This window comes from Salvelinus alpinus, chromosome 8 (assembly GCF_045679555.1).
Source record: "Salvelinus alpinus chromosome 8, SLU_Salpinus.1, whole genome shotgun sequence".
In the NCBI taxonomy this organism is placed as follows: domain Eukaryota; kingdom Metazoa; phylum Chordata; class Actinopteri; order Salmoniformes; family Salmonidae; genus Salvelinus; species Salvelinus alpinus.
The window spans coordinates 24,143,910-24,170,047 of NC_092093.1; the positions used below are offsets into that span (position 1 = coordinate 24,143,910).

The 26,138-nt window shown below is 41.0% G+C and overlaps 1 protein-coding gene across 1 annotated transcript; it reads right to left on the reverse strand.

The window, feature by feature from the left end:
• Positions 1-2,162: 2,162 nt before the first annotated feature.
• Positions 2,163-24,359, reverse strand: LOC139582754 (ankyrin repeat and SOCS box protein 2-like). Its single transcript, XM_071413051.1, has 9 exons — positions 24,149-24,359; positions 22,672-22,986; positions 22,214-22,383; positions 21,911-22,066; positions 16,397-16,642; positions 15,915-16,086; positions 15,216-15,813; positions 14,960-15,113; positions 2,163-2,947 (listed from the first exon to the last, which is right to left on the reverse strand). Exons 2-9 carry the CDS (start codon positions 22,965-22,967, stop codon positions 2,799-2,801), a joined length of 1,941 nt encoding a protein of 646 aa, XP_071269152.1. The 5' UTR covers positions 22,968-22,986; positions 24,149-24,359; the 3' UTR covers positions 2,163-2,798.
• Between the last annotated feature and the right edge of the window lie 1,779 nt (positions 24,360-26,138).

Consider the following 26,138-nt stretch of genomic DNA (forward strand, 5'->3'; position numbering starts at 1 on the left):
TTATTTTAGTATGAGGGCAAGGTCATAGATATCCCACAAGCTGGATTCCAGAATACCAGCCACTACAGTTACAGTCGTGTCATCAGTCTTTTAATACCACGTTGAGTGTAGAGTTTAGGGGTTAAATCAATACTGACCTCTATACTAAGGTTAGGGGTTAGTTCAGTACTCACCTAAGAAATTGTTGTAATGCAGAACAAGCAATGAAAGGCTGTTCACAATTTCTAGTTTTACCTACTGTATTAAAGTGGAAATATAAGTGTGAAAATGTGTATGCCTATTCTGAACTTTATTTAGTAAATTACATCAAAATAGAAAACAACTAACTTGTCAGTTGCTGTTTACTTGAGTAAACTTACCTCTCCAATTAGATCTTGGATTAAAAGTTAACTTAATGTAAAGTGACAAAACAAATCTTACATAAACATTAATTCAGCATTGTTATGTCTGTAACCAACATTTGCTAAATCAATAATCCTGTCACACTATTTAGATGGACAGTCTCAGATGTTTCTTCTTCGACTACTATAACAATACTTTTGACCAGCTGAAGCAAGTCACACAATTTTTCTTCAGGCTAGCAGTAGCCAGCCATGCATTATTTGTTTGCCTATTTAGTTGATAATCAAATAGGAATAAGTAAGTAAATAGTGCACTTTCAGCTGTCAGGATAATTTATTTGACTTCTCGAATGCAAACACATTCAAACCGTTCATATCAAAGATCCACCATTGTATCTTTCTGCTTATGCATCCTTATTTCTATGCCCAACTTCCACTGTTGTGCGTGGTCAAAATTCCCCTTTCTATTAGGGGTGTGCTGAGTACTCAGACAAAACGAGCATGGTAACGGAAATGGAGAATTTTTCGAATATGATTACGGTACGACACATTTTTGTAATTACACTTGATCAGGATTAAGTAAATTTCAGCTGCCAGCACGCATCTCTCTGTCACTAAAACTGTGCTGCGCTGTGCAATCTAAATAACTAAATTGGCTAGTTTGGCTGTCTGTAAAGAAATGTATGGGGTGCAGGTTACGCTTCCTGTCACGATTGGATTTGAGCAAGCATCGCTCCCCCTCCCTCTCATTTCCCCCAACGTCTTTGTCATTATGACCTGAGCTAATCCCATGCACATTTTTACAAAGCGACAGATCAGTAAAAAAATGTAATGACAAATATATGGGGCAAGTGAATTACCTAAATCTGTGTCTGGAATAGGCTCAAATGCAGGCAGCAGTAGCCAGCCATGCATTATTGTCACGCTCTGGCCTTAGTTCTTTTGTTATTTCTTTGTTTTAGTATGGTCAGGGCGTGAGTTGGGTGCGTTATCTATGTTCGTTTTTCTATGTTTTTTTTCTTCGTTTGGCCTGGTATGATTCTCAATCAGAGGCAGGTGTCGTTAGTTGTCTCTGATTGAGAATCATACTTAGGTAGCCTTTTTCCTCCTGTGTTTCGTGGGTGCTTATTTTCTGTCTTTGTGTATGTCACCAGACAGGACTGTTTCGTTTCATTCTCGTTTATCGTTAGTTTTGTTGTTTTGTTCGAGTTTCGTTTTCATTAAAAGGCATAATGAATACTTACCACGCTGCACCTTGGTCCTCCGATCCTTACTACTCCTCCTCGTCAGAGGAGGAGGAAGACAGCCAATACAATTATATGTATTTCATTGATAATGGAATGGGACTAAGTAAGTAATTAGTGCACTTTCAGCTGTCAGGATAATTTCCTTGACTTCTCGAATGCGAACACATTCAAACCGTTAATGTGGTCCCGTGTGGCTCAGTTGGTAGAGCATGGCGCTTGCAACGCCAGGGTTGTGGGTTCATTCCCCACGGGGGGACCAGGATGAATATGTATGAACTTTCCAATTTGTAAGTCGCTCTGGATAAGAGCGTCTGCTAAATGACTTAAATGTAAATGTAATGTAAATGTTAATATCAAAGATCCACCATCATATTTTTCTGCTAAAGCATCCTTATTTCTATGCCCAACTTCAACTGTTGTGCGTGGTCAAAGAGCTACATTTTTATGTCATCTGACCTGCATCAACATAATGATGTGGCCAGTGACATATTGCTCCTTGGAAGTCCAATATCTTAAAAACTTGACTGCTGACATGCAAAACATTTTGGGACTGTATCAACAGTGGACTAATGAATATAGTTATCCTTTAAGACTTTATTTATACAGTGTTTGACATTGTATGGCTCTACTTCAAGCAAGTACTGATGATATCATTAGCATTACATGAGTCATAATAAATCTGTCAATAAATCTGCAATATTCATAGAAACATTTACTTTTTTTTTTACATTAAAAAATGAAATAGTTCCACCCACCTGTGGCAACAGACCTTTGTACACAATACAGTACTGAAATCACTATATTCAATTATATAACGGATAGTTCCAGCCAAACAATCTGATTGCCTGAGAAGCATTCCAAGCTGTGGTTTATTTTCTGATACAGGCAACTTCCCTGTACTTTAGTAAAATAAAATCTCACTGCGCAGGGTAAACAATTAATTTAGTAATCAATAAGAGTCAGAGTTGCTATTGCTAACCAAACCCAAATACCTGCAAGTACATACATTTACACATCATTTACAGTAGATTCATTTGAATGTTACTCCTGCCATTGTAATATCAAATCAAGCCTATTATGCAGTACACAACTGTGCAAAGAAACATTCCCCCTTCATCTCAACTGGCTTACAATATGCAAAACAATCACATTTATTGAAAACAAGTCACGGAATCTGTGAATTTAGAGTCAACAAAACAAAAATAAATTCCTAGACATCCTGTGAATTTACCTTTTTGTAGTTGAGGAACTTGATTAGTCTTGGTGGGAGGGGCAGGGTGTCAATGTGCCTCAGTCTGGGGATTCCAACCTGCTGATGGATCTTCAGTCTGCACAACTGCATCAGTGAATGTGGTGGCACTGAAAGTGCAAAGAAGTTGCTTATTAACCAACATGAAAAAAAACTATAGTACTGTAGTATCCCAGCAAACAGGGGACCATCTAAGGACATTTGGCTATGTTCTCAAAAGGTCCCTTTAAGAGTTTTGGCAAGACGTTATCCCACTGACGTTCTGAGAACGTTCTAGGAATATTAAAACATGACATTAACCTTGGGACGCTAAGAAGACGTTCAGCACAGGTTCCGGTTTGGTCGCAGTACCCAGTAGGGAACGTTTCGAAAAGGTTCCTACTTGGTTCTGATAGGATGTTATCCATGGGCCATTCAATGACCACAAGGGGACGTTTCATGATGGTCAAGGGGATGTTGCATGATGGTCCCAAGAGAATGTTCTCTGGGTGACCTTTGTCTAGTTCCTTGTAAGTTACCAGGATTTCATTGAGGACCATGTTTGGACATTTGTAAGTTGTTTGTTTTACCAGTCGTCAGGACATCATGTGATGGTTCCAGGTGTCCCAATCCATTATAAGTAAAGTAATGAAATTGTATGGGGGTTTAAGGTAAGTGGTATGCTGTTCAGCTAAAATAGTAAAATAAATACTTAATCAATCAAAATATGTTCACATTTTACATGATCCCTTAGTACTGACTTTTCAATATGACCACCTGGCATTTGAACTCACAGTCTCTGTACTCGGATACAGTTATATTTTTGCTGCACCACAAAGTCTTCTGACCACAAAGTATTTGCGGTCAGAAGTCCCCTACACATTCATTACCTATGATTAAAAACAAAAAAAACGGTGTTTTAAGTGAGAAGTAGGCATTGGTCTGAAGCCTGAAAAATGAAGGATATTCACATGGACACCGCAATGCTTACTCCACCCATGCTCTACCAAGGTTTTCTAGCACACAGCTTTGGCGTACGACTGTAGCTATGCTGGTCTATTGTACTTCAAACTATGTGTAGGCAGGTTGCTTAAGATTTAAACTTCTCAAACAGCCTAATTCATACTCTTCAGCGGGATAATAGACTTTACAGTGTCCTGCTATTTCAATCCCCAATCTTCTGGTCTCCGGGTGGTAACGATAACCATTACGCTGCTAACCCTGTAGTAACCACGTAATCAGTATTGATTGAAAATGTATTTATCTTGCTTGGTTACATTTGTTTTGTCTAAAACAGTTTATGTTTAAAAACGGTCTCATTTATACCTAACCAAGTTAGAAGTATGTCATACTCTTTTCACTGAGCACAGGTAGCACAAGCAAGCAATGAGATCCCACTAATAATTTACAGATGGTCAGTGCTATCTTGAATCCTTGGGACATTCCTACCCTAAACCCTAACCTTAACCCCTACCCTTGCCCTTGCTCTAACCCTAACCCTTACACTAGTTTCGTCGCACCTAGACTACTGTCTAGCTGTGTGGTCAGGTGCAGCAAAGAAGGACATAAGCAAATTACAGTTGGTCCAAAACAAAGCAGCACATATTGCTCTTAGATGTACATGAAGTGCGAATGTAAATGCCCTGCATGTCAATCTCTCTGGGCTCAAAGTTGAGGAGAGATTGACTGCTTCACTATTGTTCTTTGTGTGAGGTGTTGATGTGTTGAAGGTACCGAACTGTCTGTTAAAGCAGTTGGCACACAGTTTGGACACTCATCGGTATCACACAAGACATGCAACCAGAGGTCTCTTCACGGTCTCCAGGTCCAGAACAGAGGCTGGGAAACACACAGTATTAAATAAATTCATGACTAAATGGAACTCTCTACCACCCCAGGTAACTCAAGCTAGCAATAAAAACTGAAAGAATACATTGCCACACGACGGGAACTGTGAATAGACACAGACATTTTTAAGCATTTTGTATTGTATTTTGCATTGTATTATGTATGTGATACGTGGTTGGGATACGCAGGGATATGTGTATGTCTCCCTTGGCTGTCGTAAGATGAATGCACTAGCTGTAGGTCACTCTGGATGGGAGCGTCTGCTGAATGGCTAAGTTGTAATGTAAATGTAGTGCTATGTACACTGACTGTACAAAGCATTAGGATCATCGTCATTTATGCTGCTGCTCTTGCTTTTCACGAGAGTGGCACGTGTAGCTTGTTTTGGCCAATCATAAGTAATCAAAGCGGCAATAGGCTACAGACATAGAGCCTCTATATGTAGCAAAAGTTAGGAGATATCTAATCAATGGAAGATGGAATTAAAGTGATGGAATTAAAAGTTAAAGGAGAAGGTTAGGCTACAATGACCAACAGGTAGGCTGCTAACTTACTATTTTGAATGGAGTTGTTGTTGTTTGTAACTGTGTAGGATGAGAAAGTGCATGCAACCTCAATTAGCCTAGCTAGCTAGCTAGCTTAACTAGCTTTTTCCGGTTTGACGCAGTCAAGACAGCTCCTACATATTATTACATCATATTGGATGAGAAATAACCTAACTACTGCAACTATTAGTGTACTATAGTGCGAGTTGGCTTGTTTGGTTGCTGTCTTCTTCTCTCCCTCCTCCCTGCACCTCGTGTCACTTGCTCACACTCACAGTAGCCTACATACACAGTACGGCCACCCTGCTTCCCTCACTCGGATCGGATCAGACCAGACCAGGTTTGGATCGGACCAGGTCTATATGGAACGAGTCTAGTTGTCCTTTGGTCCATTTGGAACGGGTCTCTATATATAAAACATTTATTTACAGTGCCTTCTGAAAGTATTCAAACCGCTTGCTTGACTTTTTCCACATTTAGTTCAAGTACGTTACAGCCTTACTCTAAAATTAATGAAATAATTTTTTCCCCTCATCAATCTACATGCAATACTGCCATTCTTCTCTAAATATCCTCTCAAGCTCTGTCAGGTTGGATGGGGAGAGTTGCTGGACAGCTATTTTCAGGTCTCTCCAGAGAAGTTCGATCTGTTTAAGTCTGGGCTCTGGCTGGGCCACTCAAGGACATTCAGAGACTTGTCCCGAAGCCCCTCCTGCCTTGGCTGTGTGCTTAGGGTAGTTGTATTGTTGTAAGGTGAACCTTCGCCCCCAGTCTAAGGTCCTGAGCGCTCTGGAACAGGTTTTCATCAAGGAGTTCTCTGTACTTTGCTCGGTTCATCTTTGCCTCGATCCTGACTAGTCTCCCAGTCACTGCCGCTGAAAAACATCCCCACAGCATGATGCTGCCACCAACATTCTTCACGTAGGGATGGTGCCAGGTTTCCTCCAGACGTGATGCTTGGCTTTCAAGCCAAAGTGTTCAATATTGGTTTCATCAGACCATAGAATCTTGTTTCTCATGGTCTGTTTCTCATGGTTTGCCTTTTGGCAAACTCCAAGTGGGTTGTCATGTGCCTTTTACTGAGTGGCTTCCGTCTGGCCACTCTACAATAAAGGCCTGATTGGTGGAGTGCTTCAGCGATGGTTGTCCTTCTGGAAGGTTCTCCCATCTCCACAGAGGAACTCTAGAGCTCTGTCAGAGTGATCATCGGGTTCTTGGTCACCTCCCTGACCAAGGCCCTTCTCCTCCAATTGCTCAGTTTGGCAGGGTGGCCATCTCTAGGAAGAATGGCCACTGTGTTCTTGGGGACCTTGTACTTACAATTGCATAAATGCTTTGGTACCCTTCCCCAGATCTGTGCCTCGACACAATTGCTGCCAGTTTTAAAGCTTTTGAAAAAGCTAACATAAGTGCATGTAACAGATGGGAGCAATAATAGATATTCTGCTGCAATCTTCAGTTGGCTCCTCTTCACTAGTGATCATAAACCAAGGCTTTCTGAAGGCTTCAGCACTTTCACCAAGTCGTGCCGAAAAATTGTTAATTACTCAGCTTCATTATCTGTTCACAATGCACATTAGTGACATCTGCTGGTCAGCAATAAATTGCAGTGTGCGATTATCAGATGTTTTTTTTTTCCTCCACTGTATTTATCAAAACTCTGTGGTGCAGTAGTATGTTGTTGGCTTTAGTAACCTATAATCAGTTGGAATACCAGGTTTGCATCTTACATCATGCTTCCCTTTTTGCCTGAATCTATGTCATTATTTAGGATGCTTAACAACCCCCTAGAGCCGATGTCCGCATCCCCGTGCAGATCAAATGATCGTGATAAAAAAATCCCCATAAAAATCTGTCAGTTGAAGATAGAGATATCTTTTTTTTTTTGCATTGGATGCGTCTCAATCCACGTCATCCATGTTGTGTATAAACTAGATTCAGAGTATTTATCCCAAGACCAATGCAGTGTGATCACTGTAAAGCTTTTGGACATGTTTCAAGTGTTTGCAGAAGGGGGAAGCCGAGAGGTCCAAGTTGTGGAAAAGATAATGTCATGTGTTTTAAAAGTGATGAAAATGTGACATGTCGCAATTGTAGTGAGAACCATAAAGCCTCCTCTTTGGAATGCCCGACAACGGTAAAAGATAATGAGGTGGCCAAATTCAGGGCTGTCCAGAACATTTCACATGCAGCGGCTGTTTAAAGGGTTGAGGCTCTGAATGGCGCTCCTGAAGAGTCCATTGTGGTGTATAGGCCTTCACTCCAGGCTGCAGGGGTTGCCTTTCACCATCAGGACCCAGGTATTTTAAAGGCTAAGAAGGTGGACTTTGTGGCCTTTATAGCTATGGTGATTAATGGCACTGCCAAGATGGAGAGAAGGTCCAGGAGAATAGACATCATTGTGGATGCGGCGGAGCGGTCCCTGAGACTGAAAGATTTCTCAGAGGAGGAATTGCATGGAGTATTGTCACAAGCTGTAAAACCCTCTCAGGCTCTAGAGCCTGAGAAGGGAGATATGGAGATTTTAAGAAATTAAGAAGTGCGAGTTTTGTTTTGTTTTTGTCAATGTACTAATTTATTTGGGTGTTATCATTTAGTTTTCCCTATCATGTACAGATTTTATTTTTACCTTGTTTTTTCAACCCGTCCAGTTGGTGGCGGCCATACACCTTTTTGGGTTGTAGTCCGCCATAAAACCCACAGAAGAAGAAGAAGAATGTCAAAACAAAAATTAGACAGTGCATGTCAGAGCAAAAGATCAAGGAACTGTCCGAAGATCTCCAAGAGAGAATTGTGATGAGGCATATATCTGGGGAAGGGTATAAAACAATTTCTAGAGTTTTGAAAGTTTCCAAGAGCACAGTGGTCCGTCCGACCAAACTGAGCAAATGGGCAAGAAGGACCTTGGTCAGGGAGGTGATCAAGAACTCAATGACCACCCTGACAGAACTACAGAGTTCCTTGGCTGAGATGGGAGAACCTTCCAGACGGACAACAGTCTCGACAGCACTGAATACGAATCTTGGCTTTATGGGAGAGTGGCGGAAGCCACTCCTGAGAATAAGGCACATGGCAGCATGCCTGGAGTTTGCAAAAAGGCATGCGAAAGACTCTGAGAGCATAAGGCAAAAGATTATGTGGTTTAATGAGACAAAAATGTAACTCTTTGCCCTGAATGCAATATGGGGTATTGTGTCTAGATGGGTGAGAAAAAACATACATTTAATCAATTTTGAATTCAGGCTGTAACAACAAAATGTGGAATAAGTCAAGGCGTATGAATACTTTCTGAAGGCACTGCAGGCCTACTATGCTGTGCTATTATATGTAAAATGCAGATTAATTATTATGTGAACTTGCGAGACATTGATTCAGCTTTGATCTAACTTTACTAAACAGGGTTGGGTTAAATGCGGAATACCCATTTTGATTGAATGCATTCAGTTGTGCAACTGACTAGGTATCCCCTTTCCCTTTCCTTTCCCTTACCATTGTGAGAAGTGTTCATCTTCTATTTGTAATAATCATTATAAGTGATGAGTAGGACTATTAAGCATAGGCAACAGATCTTGATGACTGTTATTTTAAGCGATTGGGTCCCTTTGTGGTGCTGAAAGGACAGCCCCAGGATTGTGCAATGGATGTGGTGCTGAAGGAAGTCTGAAGGATAGCTCTGCCATTCAGCCAGATCAGGAACAAACAACAATCATTTGCAGTATAGTCGAATAGGCCTATGACTACTTGGTATAGCTATTTGTAGGGTTTAGCCTAATGTAAATACAAATACATAAGCACTTTAGTTGTGAGTAGGCATTTCATTGTATTGTGTAGCTTACACTACGTTGTATCATAAATAAACTCTGATTTGATTAGCTTGAACACATGGTTACAACATACTCTATTACAGAATAAAAGAAAACACAGGTGAACTATCAATTCATGGCATTTTTCATCTATGCAAATACATTCTATCAAATCAATTGACCAAGAAGTGAAGATAAATCATTATTATGTAGAATTGCAGGAAATTTGTTTTAAAACAGCCATAAAATCTTTATTTTGGTGTGGTATATTCATGCATCACAATAAACTAGAATCTTAATGCATTGTTACCTCCAACTTGGCCCAATTCACATTTCCACTTGCCCACCCTGACATACCAAGCTAGAATGGGCCCTGTGTCTCAACCAATAGCCAATATAGGCTAAATATCCCAAGCAGGGCTACAGCAACTTACAGAGAGGGTCAGGCTCTTTGGGCTTTGCAGTGGCCTCTCTGGTTTGGGTGACCTCGGCAGAAAGGTGTCACTGTAACCAAGTGGTCACATATCGTTCTGGATTTTACTGCGCTAGAGGGGTCCGTAGAGTTTTATGAACATCAAGGAGACACACAGTGAATTTGGATCCTAGATCTCATTGGTCTGATGATAAGTTTCATTTGGCTAAACCCTCTCTCTGTCACACCCTGGCCTTAGTTTTCTTTGTTTTCTGTATTATTTTAGTTAGGTCAGGGTGTGCCATGGGGGATGTATGTGTTTTGTATTGTCTAGTTTTTTTTTGTATGTTTATGGGTGCTGTGGTTTAGTTGGTTTAAGTGTCTAGTCTAGGTGTATGCATGTCTATGGTTGCCTAGATTGGTTCTCAATTAGAGACAGCTGTCTATCGTTGTCTCTGATTGGGAACCATATTTAGGCAGCCATATTCATTAGGTAGTTTGTGGGTGATTGTCTATGTGTAGTGTTTAGTGTCAGCACTATTTGTTTGTATAGCTTCACATTCCGTCGGTTTGTTGTTATGTTTAGTGTGTAAAGTGTTGTTCGTTTTCGTTTCGTCTTCTAATAAAAAGAAGATGTATTGCTATCACGCTGCGCCTTGGTCCTCCGCTCTTCAAAGTTACGACGAGCGTGACACTCTCACTCTGCCAAGCTGCAGGGTAGGTACAGTTCAGTGGAGGCTGGTGGGAGGAGCTATAGTAGGATGGGCTCATTGTAATGGCTGGAATGGAATCAATGGAATGAAGTCAAACATGTGGTTTCCATATGTTTGATAGCGTTCCATTTCAGCCATTACAATGAGCCCATCCTCCTATCAATCAAATTTCAAATCAAATTTATTTATAAAGCCCTTCTTATATCAGCTGATGTTACAAAGTGCTGTACAGAAACCCTGCCTAAAACCCCAAACAGCCAGCAAAGCAGGTGTAGAAGCCAGGTGGCTAGGAAAAACTCCCTAGAAAGGCCAGAACCTAGGAAGAAACCTAGAGAGGAACCAGGCTATGAGGGGTGGCCAGTCCTCTTCTGGCTGTGCCGGGTCGAGATTATAACAGAACATGGCCAAGATGTTCAAATGTTCATAGATGACCAGCAGGGTCAAATAATAATAATCCTATGGCTCCTCCCACCAGCCTCCACTTGTACATTTAAGCAGTGGTATTACCTCACATGCACATGTTCTCTCCTACTGTGAACAAAGTCCCTAAAGCCATTGATGGTGGAGGCACACAGGAGGGAGAAGCATTGGCACAGGATGTGAATGTCATCTTCCCCCAAATTGAGAGGCTCTGGCCAGCTCTCTCTGCGGGATATTTGCCTGACTTGACAGGTGTGTGTGGGCTCGGACTGCTTGTCAGCTGCACCTTTAAATGCTTGGGGTTTTGAACAGGCCGCTTCTCATGTTTTTATATTTACATTGTAGTCATTTAGCAGACGTGCTTATCCAGAGAGACTTGCTGGAGAAATTAGGGTTAAGGGCCTTGCTCAAAGGCTCATCCACATATTTTTTTATCTAGTCAGCTCGGGGGATTCGAACCAGCTACCCTTCGGTTACCAGTTCAATGCTCTTAACCACAAGGTTACCTGACACCCAGGCTGGATAGGAACTGCTGGTTATCATTTTTCAATGTTCTGATTGGCCAAAGTGGTCAAGCCTCTGACCGGCCATCGCAGTACACACCTATAGTTCATCATTCTCGACACCACCAGAGAGAAGACAGGGAAGAAACCACCATTTACCTAGGGTGCTTTACATTACATAGGCTATTTATCGATGTTCATGGAAATGATGTGGTAATTAAATAGAATGTATTTAGGATTTATCAGAATAAATGTTCCAGAAATAGTTTAACCAGCTCGGTGTAATCTCAAATTGAAAAGAGTGAGGGCACACTGCTCCCCCACGCTCTGGCAGCACTACAACCCTGCTCCTCTTTCCTATATTAAGAGGCTTAAAAGCATATCATTTTGATATGATTACTTCATTGAGAATGTGTGTGCAGTTCAAATTTGGCCATAGACTCAATGACTGAAAAATACATATTTCAAAGTCGGTTTATAATGACAAGAATAACTAATAACAACCGACCCATTTTTCTTTATGTTGGACCAATTATCTGTACGCATTTGTTGATTAATACCAACATCTACAGTAGCCTAGGTTTGTTCTCAACCACTGCTTATGCTTGTTACAGGCTGCCAGCTGTGTTGTTGAGCAACCAAGTTGTTGGGCCCGATTTTAGACAGAACTCTGTTAAAAATATGTTAGCATTGTTCAAAATGCAACAAAAAGGTACCACCCCATTTGTTTTTATTGAGCACGTGAGAGCGATAAATTACACATTTTATCAAAACTGTTGCCTCTACAAGCGTATTCAGTCAAAGTTGGCAAGTCTAATGGTCACTTTATGGACGCGGTAGTCTATTTCTTATCTGACGCCCAGATGTTGAGCTAGGCCGGGGCAAGAAATTAGATTTTTTCCGATTGCTAATGACCCTGTTAATAGGGATCGGCGTCCCGTCAACGGGACAGTTGTAAATCCTGCAGCGCCTTGTCAAGATCACAGATTTTGGAGAAACAACAAATGTCGGTACATATAAGTGTCTTATATCGTCTGAAAGCTTAAATTCTTGTTAATATAACTGCACTGTCCAATTTACAGTAGCTACTACTGCAAAAAAATGCCATGCTATTGTTTGAGGAGAGCTCCTAACAACAAAACACTTTTTTCACCGTGATAGGTTTGATAAATTCACCTCTGAAGGAAAAATGTATACTTACATTCTGAAATCTTGCTCTGATTTATCATCCAAAGGGCCCCAGAGATAACATGAAGTGTCGCTTTGTTAGATAAAATCCTTTTTCATATCCTAAAAAGGTCCATTATATCATGCACGATTGATTTTGTATTTCCACTCGTTCAATTTGCAAAGAAAGGAATCTGTGAAAATCTGACACTAAACGTTGTTTCAACCAGTCAAATTGCGTTCGTATGTACTCCTCAGAGATCCTAGAACATAACGAGACTTCACTATATCATTAGGGTGTAGTATATCCTATAGGACACCATATTTGGTCAGAGAGCAACGCCTTCATAGCACGCCGATGACGCAGGCGGTCTTCACTTGAATGACTCTAACTTTGTCAAATAAGCACCAATCGGTGCTAGCTAGATAGCCAATGAGCTGGTCTTTACAGGAGTATCTGGAAACCATGTATCTGTCGTAAAATGTAGCTACTAACCTTGTACGACAGCATGCCTTTTCATTTTGGACAAAAATTATAAGAAAATTCAGAGTTATGAAGTTATGAAATGTGATGTTTTGCAAATGTTGAACTTATAATATGGCTACTAATACTGGAAAAGCTAAATTAAAGTCCAAGTATACAGATTTGACGATATTCTTTCAGAAAAATGTAATATGAATGCAAAGGTCTCCTTCACGATTTGCCCAAATGTACCTGGGTGACTTCACACTAAATGTCATGGAGAACGCTCATACTTCAAGTTATCCGTCTGAAACTTTGCACATACACTGCTGCCATCTTGTGGACACCATCGGAATTACAACCACGGCTAGAGCTGGGACCTTTCTCTTGCATTTCAAAGATGGTGGTAGATCTTTTTCTTTTTTTTTCTTTGTATTATCTTCTACCAGATCTATTCTGTTATATTCTCCTACATTCAATTCACATTTACACAAACTTCAAAGTGTTTCCTTTCAAATGGTACCAAGAATATGCATATCATTGCTTTAGGGCCTGAGATACAGGTAGTTAGATTGGGTATGTCATTTTAGGTGAAAATTGAAAAAATGGGGGCTATCCCTAAGAAGTTTTAAAAATACGGTATGTGGTTCTCTGTAATGGCCGAACAGCTCATGACGAGAGCTTTCTCATTCATCTCTGCACTTTTCTTTGGGACCATCAGGTGATGTCCTCGGAACAACCCAAAAATCTCTAGGGGACCAAGACAGAAAGTCCTGACAGCATCCTAAAATCATCCCTGGGGAAGACGTCCTTGGGACAAACCGGGATCTAGACAAAATTTCTAGACGACCATGACACAAATCAGGGAAGTAGTGGAGGTTAAACACACGTAAACGCCATTTATGCACCTTATAATTTCTGCAAAGTGTTTACTTACCCTTTTATTTTGTAAATTAGCATTTACCCACTTATATTGCATTCCCAATGTTGATCAAAGCTCAGAATGCTTAAAATTCTTGATCTGAGTGCGCCTGCATCTTTGCGACCGAGTCGAATCATGAACAGTTGTTTGTTCTTTATGTTCGCATGCACCCCCCGGATTTACCCCCCGGTTTTCCTTGTTAGCAGCACATTCACCACTATCTCAACGGCTAACTCCACCCACATGCAAGTTGCGGCACAGGCCAAGGGCCAGTGAGACGTGAAACAAACTACCCCAGCTCAGAGTCAGGCTCAGCAGACCAACAGCAAATGGCAACACAAGTAGGCAATTAGACGCCGCTGTTAGACTCGTGGGTTTGTGAGATGCCGGTCATAAGGCAATTTTGTTTTACGTCCGCGACTCCTGCCGTGTCCAATCATCCAATTTTACAATCATACAATCAACTTGACTTTGTTATTACCAATCTAAGTACATAACAAAATAATAGTAATCATTTATTTGAATGGTAAACAAAATTACATTTAGATGCACAGAGCGAGCGAGAGAGAGAGAGAGCGAGAGAGAGAGAGAGAGAGAGAGAGAGAGCGAGAGAGCGAGAGCGAGAGAAATGCATGGGAGGATGCTGCGGTGGACTGACCCGTTGATCTAGCTAACGTTAGCTAGCTACACGGTTGACACTGCAGCTAGCTAGCTTAGCCAGTTAATCTAGTGGCAACCTAATGTTTATTGCAACCTAATGTTTATTAGTTAGCTATTGCCACACACATCTGATTAATCAGAGTCAGTTCGCTGAGGCAATAGATCATCTTTGGGAGAGACGTGAGCGAGAGAACGATTAAGTGAATTAATAAAGTTTTGGTGGCAATCAGCTTTGAAATCAGCACATTTTGAGTTATGGTTTGCGTGTTATCAGTAGTAGGGGTAGTGAATTCATGTTGGCTTTAAACTGGCAAGGAAAGTTAGTCTACAAAACTGAAAGCTACCGGTATCTTCTTGCATTGTAAAGTGTTCTAGTCTATATGGACATTGCTTTGCAAACAGGAATGAACAGTTAAAATATTTCTACATGCCATGTTGCATCATTCAAGTGTGGTAACCTCTGTGCAGCATGATTGGGGAGCTAACATGATGCAGCCCAGACTCCTAGTGCAGCCTAAGTGGAGCAGGCACGATGCGCTCACGCTATAACGGGTACATTGGCTTGTATGCTACAGTTTGACAGTAGTAACAAAAGTAACAAAAATTCTAGTACCCATTTTTCATGTTCTAATATTGAGAACTGAAGCTTCGGTATATTGTGTAACTCTATGGTTTAAGCTCACTTACTTGCTTTCACCTTGATTCCTGCCCAGTCATGGTAGCTATCCAGGTTCTCGATCAGCCGGGAGCAGAGTTTTACATGGCCAACGTAATCCAGGAGCACATCTATGATGGGTCCTGCCCAGCGGCTAATTGTCGGATCGGAGATTGCCTCACAGAACTGAAAATGAAGGGCTCAAATTGGATTCAAAGAACAACCCGAGATGGAATTGGAAACTAATAGACCAGCAAACCATCTACATTGCACATTAACCCAACCTACCTGGACGCAAGTGTTGCGTCGAGCTTCGTCCTCATCAGTAACGTAGCGCACAGTTTCGCCGAAGATGCTGACCCTTCTTGAAGTTTTCAGGGGTGGGTGTGGCTTGCTGCCATATGTGCAATCAAAACAGGAAAGGGCATCACAGCCATTGGACATCAGATACTTCAGATAGTTCAGGATGTGCAGATACTTCATACCGAGCATGACCACTGCCGGGAAGGAGCAGGGGTGTGTGGGGATGGACGCATTCATGTTAGCTCCATGCTCCACCAGAGCGGTGATCATTTCCATGTAACCCTGCCTCACAGCGACAAGAAGAGGGTTGAACATGTCAAGGTTGGGGTTTGCGCCTGCATCCAGAAGCATTTCAGCGGCCTCTAGGTTGCTGTTGGAGACAGCAAAGTAGAGTGCTGTGCTGCGATGATCCTCATACATTTTCGATCGGTCTTCTGCGAGCTGGAAATTGACGTCATAGCCTGCCTCGATAAGGATCTCCAGGATCCAGTCCCGGTTGTGCTCGGCAGCCAGGTGGAGGGGACTGATGCCACTGCGTTGAACTTTGACCTTGCTGGTGGCAGGGATCAGCATGGACACAATGCTACAGAAGGGAAGCACAGGGATCAAATTGAAAGGGAAATGTTTTGCTTGAAGAGAAACCAATGCTTTAAATTAACCAATCAATCAATTCATTGCACTCACTCAAAATGTCCTTTCTGGACAGCAATATGAAGAGGCAGGAGGCCAGACTTGGTTGCTCGGTTAGCATCTGCTTTATGAGATAGAAGCAGTTCCACAACTTCCTTGTAGCCATTCTTACTTGCCTCATACAGAGGTGTTTCCCCATCCCTTGCCTGGCAGTTTATATCAGCACCTACAATACACAAGAGCATACACAACATTTATACAATGTTGAAATAAAGGAAAACTGGCAACACCACAACATCACTAGCAACAGATGGTCTGCATGCTTAATGGTTATTATAAATTCTATTCATGCCATTGTAAAGAACATAATCCTTTCTCCAAGATGTAGGAAACCCATCAACAAGGGTTTGGACATAAAAGAGTTCAGGTTCAATATGTTATGACCTTGTTGTGCTTAAGATCCCAGAATGCATCTTTAATACAAGTAATTAAAAATAATCTTGAAGCTGGCTTGTGAAAATTTGAAAACCACTCACCTTTGCTAATCAAGAAGTGCAACACGTCCACTCCCCCATTCTGTGTTGCCATATAGAAAGGTTCCATCCTGTAATTATTGACTGCATTAAGCTTGGCCCCGGCCTCCAACAACATCTGGCAAATTTCCACGTTCGCATGCCCGGCTGCTTCATGGAGAGGTGTCACACCCTGAACACAAGCCTTGTGTACTGAGGCTCCATACTTCAGGAGGTGGTCTACAATCTCCACATTGGACTTCTCACAAGCTGAAAACACATTGTGACAAACAACACAGGTAATTTTGGTTGGATATTGCTGTTTGTAAAACATAAGCTGATTGTGTAACAGTGGTGGACTTCGCCAGTATGACCAGTAACCTAGCTTGAGACCTGGAGACTTGTCTTAGCCCCAAGAGCTAACACCTACAGATGTCAGATCTTAATATGACCCATTTCGTCGCAGGAGGAAAATAATCCTGCAGTAGGAGGATTTGAATGTATATTTCATATTTTTAATCGCCGCCAGGGGGCAGCTGGAATCGGTGTTTGTAGGCTATACAATAAATTAGTCTGCAGGTCCACTGGGCATCAGTAAAGTAGCCTATGTAGGCTGCGTGCAGGCTACAGCGTGTCTCGTGTGAATTCTTATGTGGATTATAATAAATTGACAATATTTGTATGGGTAGATGTACATTTCTTTTGGGAAAATATTTGTTTATATCAATTATATGTTGAAGGCAACCAATAGGCAGAATAAATGTTTGGTTGTCTCAGTGCCTGTGTGGTCCAGCAGGTACAGCCACTGACCATGGCATACATATGTTAAAGTAGGCATGGGTTCAATTCTGGCCCACTACTACCCTCTGAATTTTTGGAGAAACAAGTACTTTTCTAGTTATTCTCTGTGGGTTGTACTTATACTCTTACTAGTAATTTCTAATGCTCAGAGCACGCAGGACCCCTTACCGGCAAATTATGTACTACAAACTCAAAAGAATCATGATTCTACAAGTCTCTCGTTCACTATATGGGGCTTGTTATTGGTGCTGTCTATTGATACCTTTGAAACGAGGTCTAGTTGCGGCCACAACCGGACTAGATTGTGAACCACTCTTGGCGGAATGACACTGCTCGGCATGCCTGGCTACCCTAACTCCGTGGTCCGCCTCAAATGCGATGCTACATCCAAGGACGTTAGAGCAGCAGAAGAATTCAGATTGAGTTGTAAGGCAACTGCTTGATGCCGCAAGGGAGATTAGCACAATATTGTTAGCGAACTGCAGCAGCCCCCGAAAAATGTGTTCCCGAGTACAAGTTTTGAGCAAAGGCAGACTGAGTGTGTTTTGGTTGTACGAAAAGCTGTGTCCATCAAGTAACATTCAATAATCAATTAATAGCATTCATTCTTGCACCATGTGATCAATTATCAGTTCTAAACATGTCTATTTCCTCTCGTGTACATGATAGACAGTTACTGGTTGGAGCACATCTCTGTAGCTGCTGAGCTGGAGGAGCACGTATTAATCCTGCTGTAGAATTCATTGTGGCCATCAGACTAAAATGAATGAGTAACTTGGAAAAAATGTATTGTGACTTGTCAGTTAGAAGAGTCATTCAAAAAGTAAGAATTGTTAGCGAACTGCACATCACTAGTCTTCACTCCTGAGGATTTCTTGTTCTTGGATTCTTAGCCAGACGCGATCAAAGATAAATTGCACTTTAATGACCTTCTGCCTTTGTAATATGATATACTTCTGGAGTATGATAAGCATTTCGAAGACACACTATATACACAAAGTATGTGGACAAATTAGTGGGTTCGGCTATTTCAGTCACACCCGTTGCTGACAGGTGTAAAAAATCAGGTACACAGCCATACAATCTCCATGGACAAACATTGGCAGTAGAATGGCCTTACTGAAGAGCTCAGTGGCTTTAAATGTGGCACCGTCATAGGATGCCACCTTTCCAACAAGTCAGTTTGTCAAATTCCTGCCCTGCTAGAGCTGCCCGAGTCAACTGTAAGTGCTGTTATTGTGAAGTAGAAATGTCTAGGAGCAACAACGGCTCAGCTGCGAAGTGGTAGGCCACACAAGCTTACAGAACAGGAACACCTAAAAATCCTCTGTCCTCTGTTGCAACACTCACTACCGAGTTCCAAACTGCCTCTGGAAGCAACGTCAACACAATAACTGTTTGTCAGGATCTTTATGCAATGGGTTTCCATGGCCAAGCAGCCGCACACAAGCTTAAGATCACAATGCACAATACCAAGTGTCGGCTGGAGTGGTGTAAAGTTCCACGCCATTGGACTCTGGAGCAGCTGAATCATGCTTGAGTAATGAATCCCGCTTCACCATCTGGCAGTCCGACAGACGAATCTGGGTTTGGCGGATGCCATAAGAAAGCTACCTGCCCCAATGCATAGTGCCAACTGTAAAGTTTGGTGGAATAGAAATAATGGTCTCTGGCTGTTTTTCATGGTTCGGGCTAGGCCCCTTAGTTCAAGTGAAGGGAAATCTTAACGCTACAGCATGCAATGACATTCTAGATGATTCTGTGCTTCCAACTTTTTGGAAGTTTGAGGAAGGCCCTTTCCTGTTTCGACATGACAATTCAGCCGTGCACAAAGCGAGGTCCATACAGAAATGGTTTATCGAGATCGTTGTGGAAGAACTTGACTGGCCCTAACCTCAACCCTATCAAACACCTTTGGGATGAATTGAAAGCCGACTGCGAGCCAAGCCTAATCGCCCAACATCAGTGCCCAACCTCACTAATGCTTTTGTGGCTGTATGAAAGCAAGTCTCCACAGCAATGATCCAATGTCTAGCGGAAAGCCTTCCCAGAAGAGTGGAGGCTGTTATAGCAGCAAAGGGGGGACCAACTCCATATTAATGCCCATGATTTTGGAATGGATGTTCGACGAGCAGGTGTCCACATACTTTTGATCATGTACTGTATAATTCTGCTGTTGCAATTGTGTTTTGAGGACAAGTGTAAATCAAATGTCGAGGTAGATAACTAACTAGCTAGTTAGCTTTGGCTAATCCAGAATGTCAAAGAAAAAGTTACGCATTGGGGGCCTCCTGAGTGACGCAGTGGTCTAAGACTCTACATCACAGTGCTTGCTGTGACACTAGAGATCCTGGTTTAAGTCCAGGCTCTGTCGCAACCGGCCATGACAGGGAGAACCATGGGGCAGCACACAGTTGGCCCTAGCGTTGTCTGGTTTAGGAGAGGGGTTGCCCGGCAAGGATATCCTTGTACCATCACGCTCTAGCTTTTCCTGTGGCTTGCGGAGCGCATGCCCGGTTGCCAGGTGTAAGGTGTTTCCTCCGACATATTGGTGTGGCTGGCTTCCGGGTTTAGCAGGCATTGTGTCAAGAAGCAGTGTGGCTTGGTTGGGTTGTGTTTCAGAGGATGCACGGCTTTAGACCTTTGCCTCTCCAGAGTCCGTACGGGAGTTGCAGCGAGGGGACAAGACTGTAACTACCAATTGGGGAGAAAAAGAGGTTAAAATAAGTTAAATCTCCTGTTTTTAGCTCCCCATATGATCTATGTTTGTCGGCCAACTAGCCAACTTGTCAGTGGCGTAAAGAGTGAACAGATTAATCAGATGTGTGTGGCAATAGCGAACTAATTATTTTGGCAATAAACATTAGGTTGCCACTAGATAAGCTGGCTAAGCTAGCTTGCTGCAGAGTCAAACGTGTAGCTAGCTAATGTTAGCTAGATCAACGGGTCAGTCCACCGCAACATTCTCCCACGCATTGCACTCTCTCTCTGTCTGGCTGTGCCTAACGGTCATCTCAGTAAGCGTCATTCTGGCAACAATGGCTGACACTTAAATAACCTGTCATAGAATTCTCAAGTCACATGATGATATGGTGTGTGAACCTCCCACTACGACTTGGGAAACCATGCAGTTTCTTAGGCTACAAATGATTATGATTAACTTCACAGACAGGGTGGTGATAGTGCACGGTGAGGAGCTTGATTCTCCTTTCCAATAAATATCGAGGGTCTTATTCTGGTGACATGATGATCGATGCTTTACTGCCATTTGACAATGAAAAATATTCTCGCTCTTATCCATAATAATTTCATCATGTACGATAGACTAGATTACCGGCACTGTATCTGCGAGCTGTTAACTAAAGCTCAAGTGTCAAGACCAGAGTAGGCACATTTGCTATTTAATGCAACAGTGCTGTGACAAAACTATCAGTAGAGTTGAAAATGTAAGGTAAACACATTGAACTTCAGATTTTTATTTGGTACATAAAAACTTAAGTGAAAAAGTACATTTTGTGTGCACTTTGTTATCACGCACAAGTCCGTTTGGTGGAAACATACCACTGGTGGGAAATGCGCATATTTTCTCCATGCGGATATTTTCATGAAACTGTCGCCAATTGGATGGACACCTTGCTATAGAAGTAAAGTATTTACCTGGCACTTTGTTTAAATGGAAACTAATGTTGGTATAGCCTACCCTACTGACTGTTATTATTTTATTATTCATGTTATCCATAAGTGCCTAGTATGGTTATTTCTTATCAAGATCTGGGGTAAAGTAACCCTGGACTGTACATATTTGAAATGTGTAACTACATCAAGTCAATCGGTGGATTGCATCATTAGTACCAGAAGAGCTTGGGCTGGAATCAAACCCTTGGGATACACTAGACACACTAAGTTATAGCCTAGTGGAGAACAATATCCAGTGGTGAAAAAAATACCCAATTGTCGTATTTGAGTCAAAGTAAAGATACCTGAATAGAAAATGACTCAAGTAAAAGTCACCCAGTAAAATATTACTTTAAAGTCTAAAAGTATTTGGTTTTAAAAATACTTAAGTATCAAAAGTAAAAGTAAAGGTCGAAATAATTTCAAATTCCTTATATTAAGCAAAGCAGACGGCACCATTTTCTTGTTTTTTAAATTACGGATAGGCAGAGGCACACTCCAGCACTCAGACATAGTTTACAAACGAAGCATTTGTGTTTCGCCAGATCAGGTAGTAGGGATGACCAGGGATGCTCTCTTGATAAGTACGTGAATTTGACCATTTACCTGTCCTGCTAAGCATTCAAAAGTATTTTTGGGTGTCAGGGAAAATGTATGGAGTAAAAAGTACATAATTTTCTTTAGGAATGTAGTGAAGTAAAGTACAGATACCCCCAAAAACTACTTAAGTTAAAATACTTTCAAGTACTACTTAAGTATTTTGCACCTTTGCTAATATCTATATTGTGTTATTAAAATGACAGTTGTGTATGACTGCATTTCAGATACATTTGAATGTTGCAGTAATAGGACCTATACCTATAGTGTTTGAGGAAGCGAGAACATTATTTTAAGCTAGCGAGCCCTGATCCCGATGACTTGACTGCCCCCGCATGGAGAGAAAGAAAACTGCTTTTTTTTAGCCACTAGCGAGGCACATTTGAATTTCCTGATGCATCAGGAAAATTCTCTGCGACAAAAGAGTGATCAAGTTAAGATCTAACATCTGTAGGATTTATTTACCTTTGATGAGTGGTGTTTCTCCATTCTTATTGGCAATGTCTGGATTGGCACCTCTGTCCAGAAGGCACTCCACACAGTTCACTTGTTGAAAGACGGCAGCCAAAAGAAGTGGGGTCTGATTGTAACTACCACATGTGTTCACCATACCAGGATGGGCTATAGGAACGAAAACAGAACTTTGTGACCCAAGAAAATGAAAAATAATCAGCATGTACTGATAAAGGATCTGCCTGAGATTCAACAGACTTGTGTGTATAAAATAGAAACCATTCTCAATTACACTTGTCTTTATTTCACTCTCACCTCTTAATATAATCTTGAGGCATTCTTTTTGACCGTAATATGCAGCTTCGTGGAGAGAAATCCATCCTTCCTCATTTGGTATCAAGAGACTCATTGGGTTGCATTTCACTATCTCTTTCAAAGCCTTTAAATCACCATTCTTGATCACATTCACCAGGGGTCTCGCATCTCTAAAGCATAGACAAAGATGAAGGGGAAATTTGTCATTCAATTTAGTGTCATTGTGGATCTCGCTACACATTAGCGGCATCAGGACACACATTTGTGGAATACCTGTATTACTGCTGTCCCTGTTAGGGAAATGTATCAATACTCACCATCTGATTTCTATGTTGGGCATTTTGGAATTATAATACACTGTGCACCAACTTAATGCTCATCAAAATAATAATTGTTTTCACACTCATCCTTTCTGGCATACATACTGTCAAAATAAGTTAAAGGGTTGACAGACTCACATAATAGGGTCTGCTGATGGAAGGTTTGCAGGTGATGGGTTTGGATGTGGGTTGGCTGGGTTGGGATTGGCTCGGGGAAAGTCATACATGTGCCTTGTTGCAGAGGGGAGCCTGACACGGGTCGTAAATTGGTTTGGCTGGTAATTGCGTTGTCGATCCACAGATTGTGATGATTGAATTGACCCAATAGAGTTGTTGTCCTCAATGAGGCTGCGATCGATGGCCAGCTTCATCAGCTCCTCATCTGACAGGACACTGTAAAGACTGTAGTCATCAAAACCTGTAGGGGTGACCATTGCTCCAGATATGGTTGATCTGGTTGCAAGGATATAAAAGTCACGACAATGAAACTTACGTAACCAAAATCACCAACAGCATGTGCACATCAAAGTAAAATGGCTAAAAATGAAAAAAAGAATAATACAGATTTTTATATGAAAACCAATATATGACTTCAGTCAAAACTCATGATCATTAAGGATTCAGATTTTATTGGCCCCATATTTAAGTAATAGTATACATTTCAGCTTCAATGTTGGTATCAATTGCCATTTTTTTTTTTATTAGCCTGTAATACTCATGTAACTTGAGTGTGTCAACAAGATGCGAAAGACTGCACAAGTAGTTGCTGAAATTTGCTGCACATGTACTAATGTCAAAGAGGTAATTCTAGACAACTTTGAGTTCAAATATTGCAGATACATTTTTTTGCCAAGTCAGTGTTGTGGGCATATAGTGTATTGTTTTAGCCTAGGACTAACACACCTTTATTCTACTTGCCACCAAGCTCTTGATAAGTGTTAATGCTGGGATATAACATAAATATGCACATCATAGAACCCATTTCAAACAGACAGTGGGAACTTAAGTCAAAAGCTTAAGGGAGAGCAAAATGTTTATTTCTTTAAATTGATTTGAAGCTGTACATCATTTGTTTACAAAGTCTCCTATGGCAACATAAACATAAACAATGGAGCAGTATATCTTTAGTTTTTGGATATGATAACGTAACATACATTAGCTGTACCAATCTCATTATATCATATTCCTACATCATATTCCATTCATAAATGGAAATTACAGAAAATCTTAGACTAATGTCGATTGCAAACCACATGGTTAGGGTTAGGTTAATTCATGACATTTCTTGATGTAATTTCTTTGCAGCAACTATACCAGGATCCAATTTTAAATAGTAATTCAACCATTTCTTTCCACGAAGTCATTGTTTTCTAGACCATTGTTTTGAGGGGGTGCAGTTATAAGATACATCTGAGCAATAACTTACTAGCTGGTTACCAAAGTAATTTTGCTGAAGGAAACTTAGTGTAAATTACAATCAATGAAAATATGCATGCATGAAGTCCTTATACAGCTATGTAATAACATGGTTATTAGCATAAACAGAAACTAATGTGGCTGAAGGCAACTTAGTCAAGTATAAAATAAAATAAACATACAGACATGCTATCGCTACCTTTTAGAGTCGGCAGTGTGCAGTCAAAACACTGTAACTGTAGACCAGCAGTTGTTAGATTGTAGTTATCGAGAGGTGATGAGGATTTGAAAATGTATTTTACTCTGAGTGGTCCTCCATGCGAATGAAGAAAAAGCAGCAGCTCCAATGTTCATGATATATTCCAAAGTGGGTCTTGATTTCATGTTTTGACAAGCTGACCTATAACCACAAAGTTTGCTTGCATGTGTTGCTCAGAATAGGGATGCCCTACTTCAGATATGGCATGGTTTATGCTGACAGCTAAGTTCCTAGATGGGGGTGGGGGAGTGTGTAGGGGGGGGTAATATTTAGGTTATACCAAGGATCTATAAAAAAAAAAAAGTTTTTAAATAATATTTGTCACATACATGTTTTTAGTAGATGTTATTGCGGGTGTAACGAAATGCTTGTGTTTCTAGCTCTAACAGTGCAGTAATATCTAACAAGTCATATCTAACAATACACACAATCTAAAGTAAAGGAATGGAATTAAGAATATATATTTAGATATTTGATTTAACATTTTAGGACCCTTGTAGGTATAATATATATATATTTGATGAAACATTGAATTTGGCCTTACTACTATTAGCCCATAGAAACGCATTGAATAACACATTAATGCATGGCAAAACAGATAGTCAAAAATAAATAAAAAGGAATTATGTTTTGAAGTGTCTGTCCTATATCTGAGAGATATAAGAAAGCTCAGGAAATAGTTTAAAAAAATACCCATACCACTTTTTTGGCCACAAAACTACTTCAATACTTCCATTCATTTTTAAACCAGTGTCGGGCTACCTTTGTACATGTTTGTGAGATTCTCAGAAGGTGGGGTCATATTAATTTGTAGCCCAAACCATCCATATGCCACAGACAGAAGTTGGCACATCGGAGTTACCGACTTTGGTCAAGTTCCGTGAAGCTTGTGGGGCTCGTTGAGCAAAAAGGAGAGTCTCTGTTCGTGAGAGGCTCAGCTTTCCATAGTGGGTGTCACGTTCCTGACCTGTTTTCCCTTGTTTTTGTATTTATTTAGTATGGTCAGGGCGTGAGTTGGGTGGGTTGTCGATGTGTGATTTTTATGTTGGGATTTTGTGTGTTCGGCCTGGTATGATTCTCAATCAGAGGCAGCTGTCAATCGTTGTCCCTGATTGAGAATCATACTTAGGCAGCCGGGGTTTCACGTGTGTTTTGTGGGTGTTTGTTCTTGTGTCAGTGTTTCGCCACACGGGACTGTCACGGTAGTTATTTTGTATCGCATATTGTTTTGTTATATATTAAATCACTATGGAAACTAACCACTCTGCGTATTGGTCCGATCCTTCTCGCCTCTCCTCGTCCGAGGAGGAGGAAGAAAATGACTATCGTTACAGTGGGTACTTAAGATGTACTCAATATGTACTGTACAATACAGCAACCTTGTCTGGACCTATCTCCACAAATGTGATTATGTGCATAATTTTATGTTTTGTTTGCCAAGCTGTATTATGCTCCCTCACATTATACTGCATGTGCGCTCGGAAAAAGTGGAGCCCAAAGTCCAGCAAAGAGTTTTCCCTTCTCTTTTACAGTAAGTGGCATACATTTAAATGAAAGTCCATCTGATAGCTTAGTAGAATCCCCCTCCCCCCAAAGACTTAGACTCTTAGGGGTAAAAAATAAGAAAATTCATGATGAAATGGCAAAGTGTTTATTTTCGGAAGCTGCTTTCATTTCAGCGCATCTAATGTGTAAATATTTCAACTGTATTAAATTCTTACTTTTTTCAATTGCACAAAAAAATCTTTCTTCTATTTTGAGTGTCAAGATGGTGCATTAAATCCCCAACCAACAAGTTGGCATTCCTATAGATGCAAGGAAACGCTTTGTGTTCCATTGAGTCCATTTCAGCCATTACGGAGTGTTTACATTTCGTGGTTGTAATCTTAATCTTAAAATAATGCAGAAATCAGTCCTCCATTTCCTGGTT

What these genes read in the sequence shown, in the direction of transcription:
- LOC139582754 (XM_071413051.1), bottom strand. Translation starts at nt 22,967, where the DNA reads ATGGTCACCCCTACAGGTTTTGATGACTACAGTCTTTACAGTGTCCTG. An exon ending in CCTCAAGATTATATTAAGAG is followed by an intron (nt 22,067 to 22,213) that starts GTGAGAGTGAAA and finishes TCGTTCCTATAG; the next exon opens with CCCATCCTGGTATGGTGAAC. An exon ending in GTCCAGAAAGGACATTTTGA is followed by an intron (nt 15,814 to 15,914) that starts GTGAGTGCAATG and finishes TCCCTTCTGTAG; the next exon opens with CATTGTGTCCATGCTGATCC.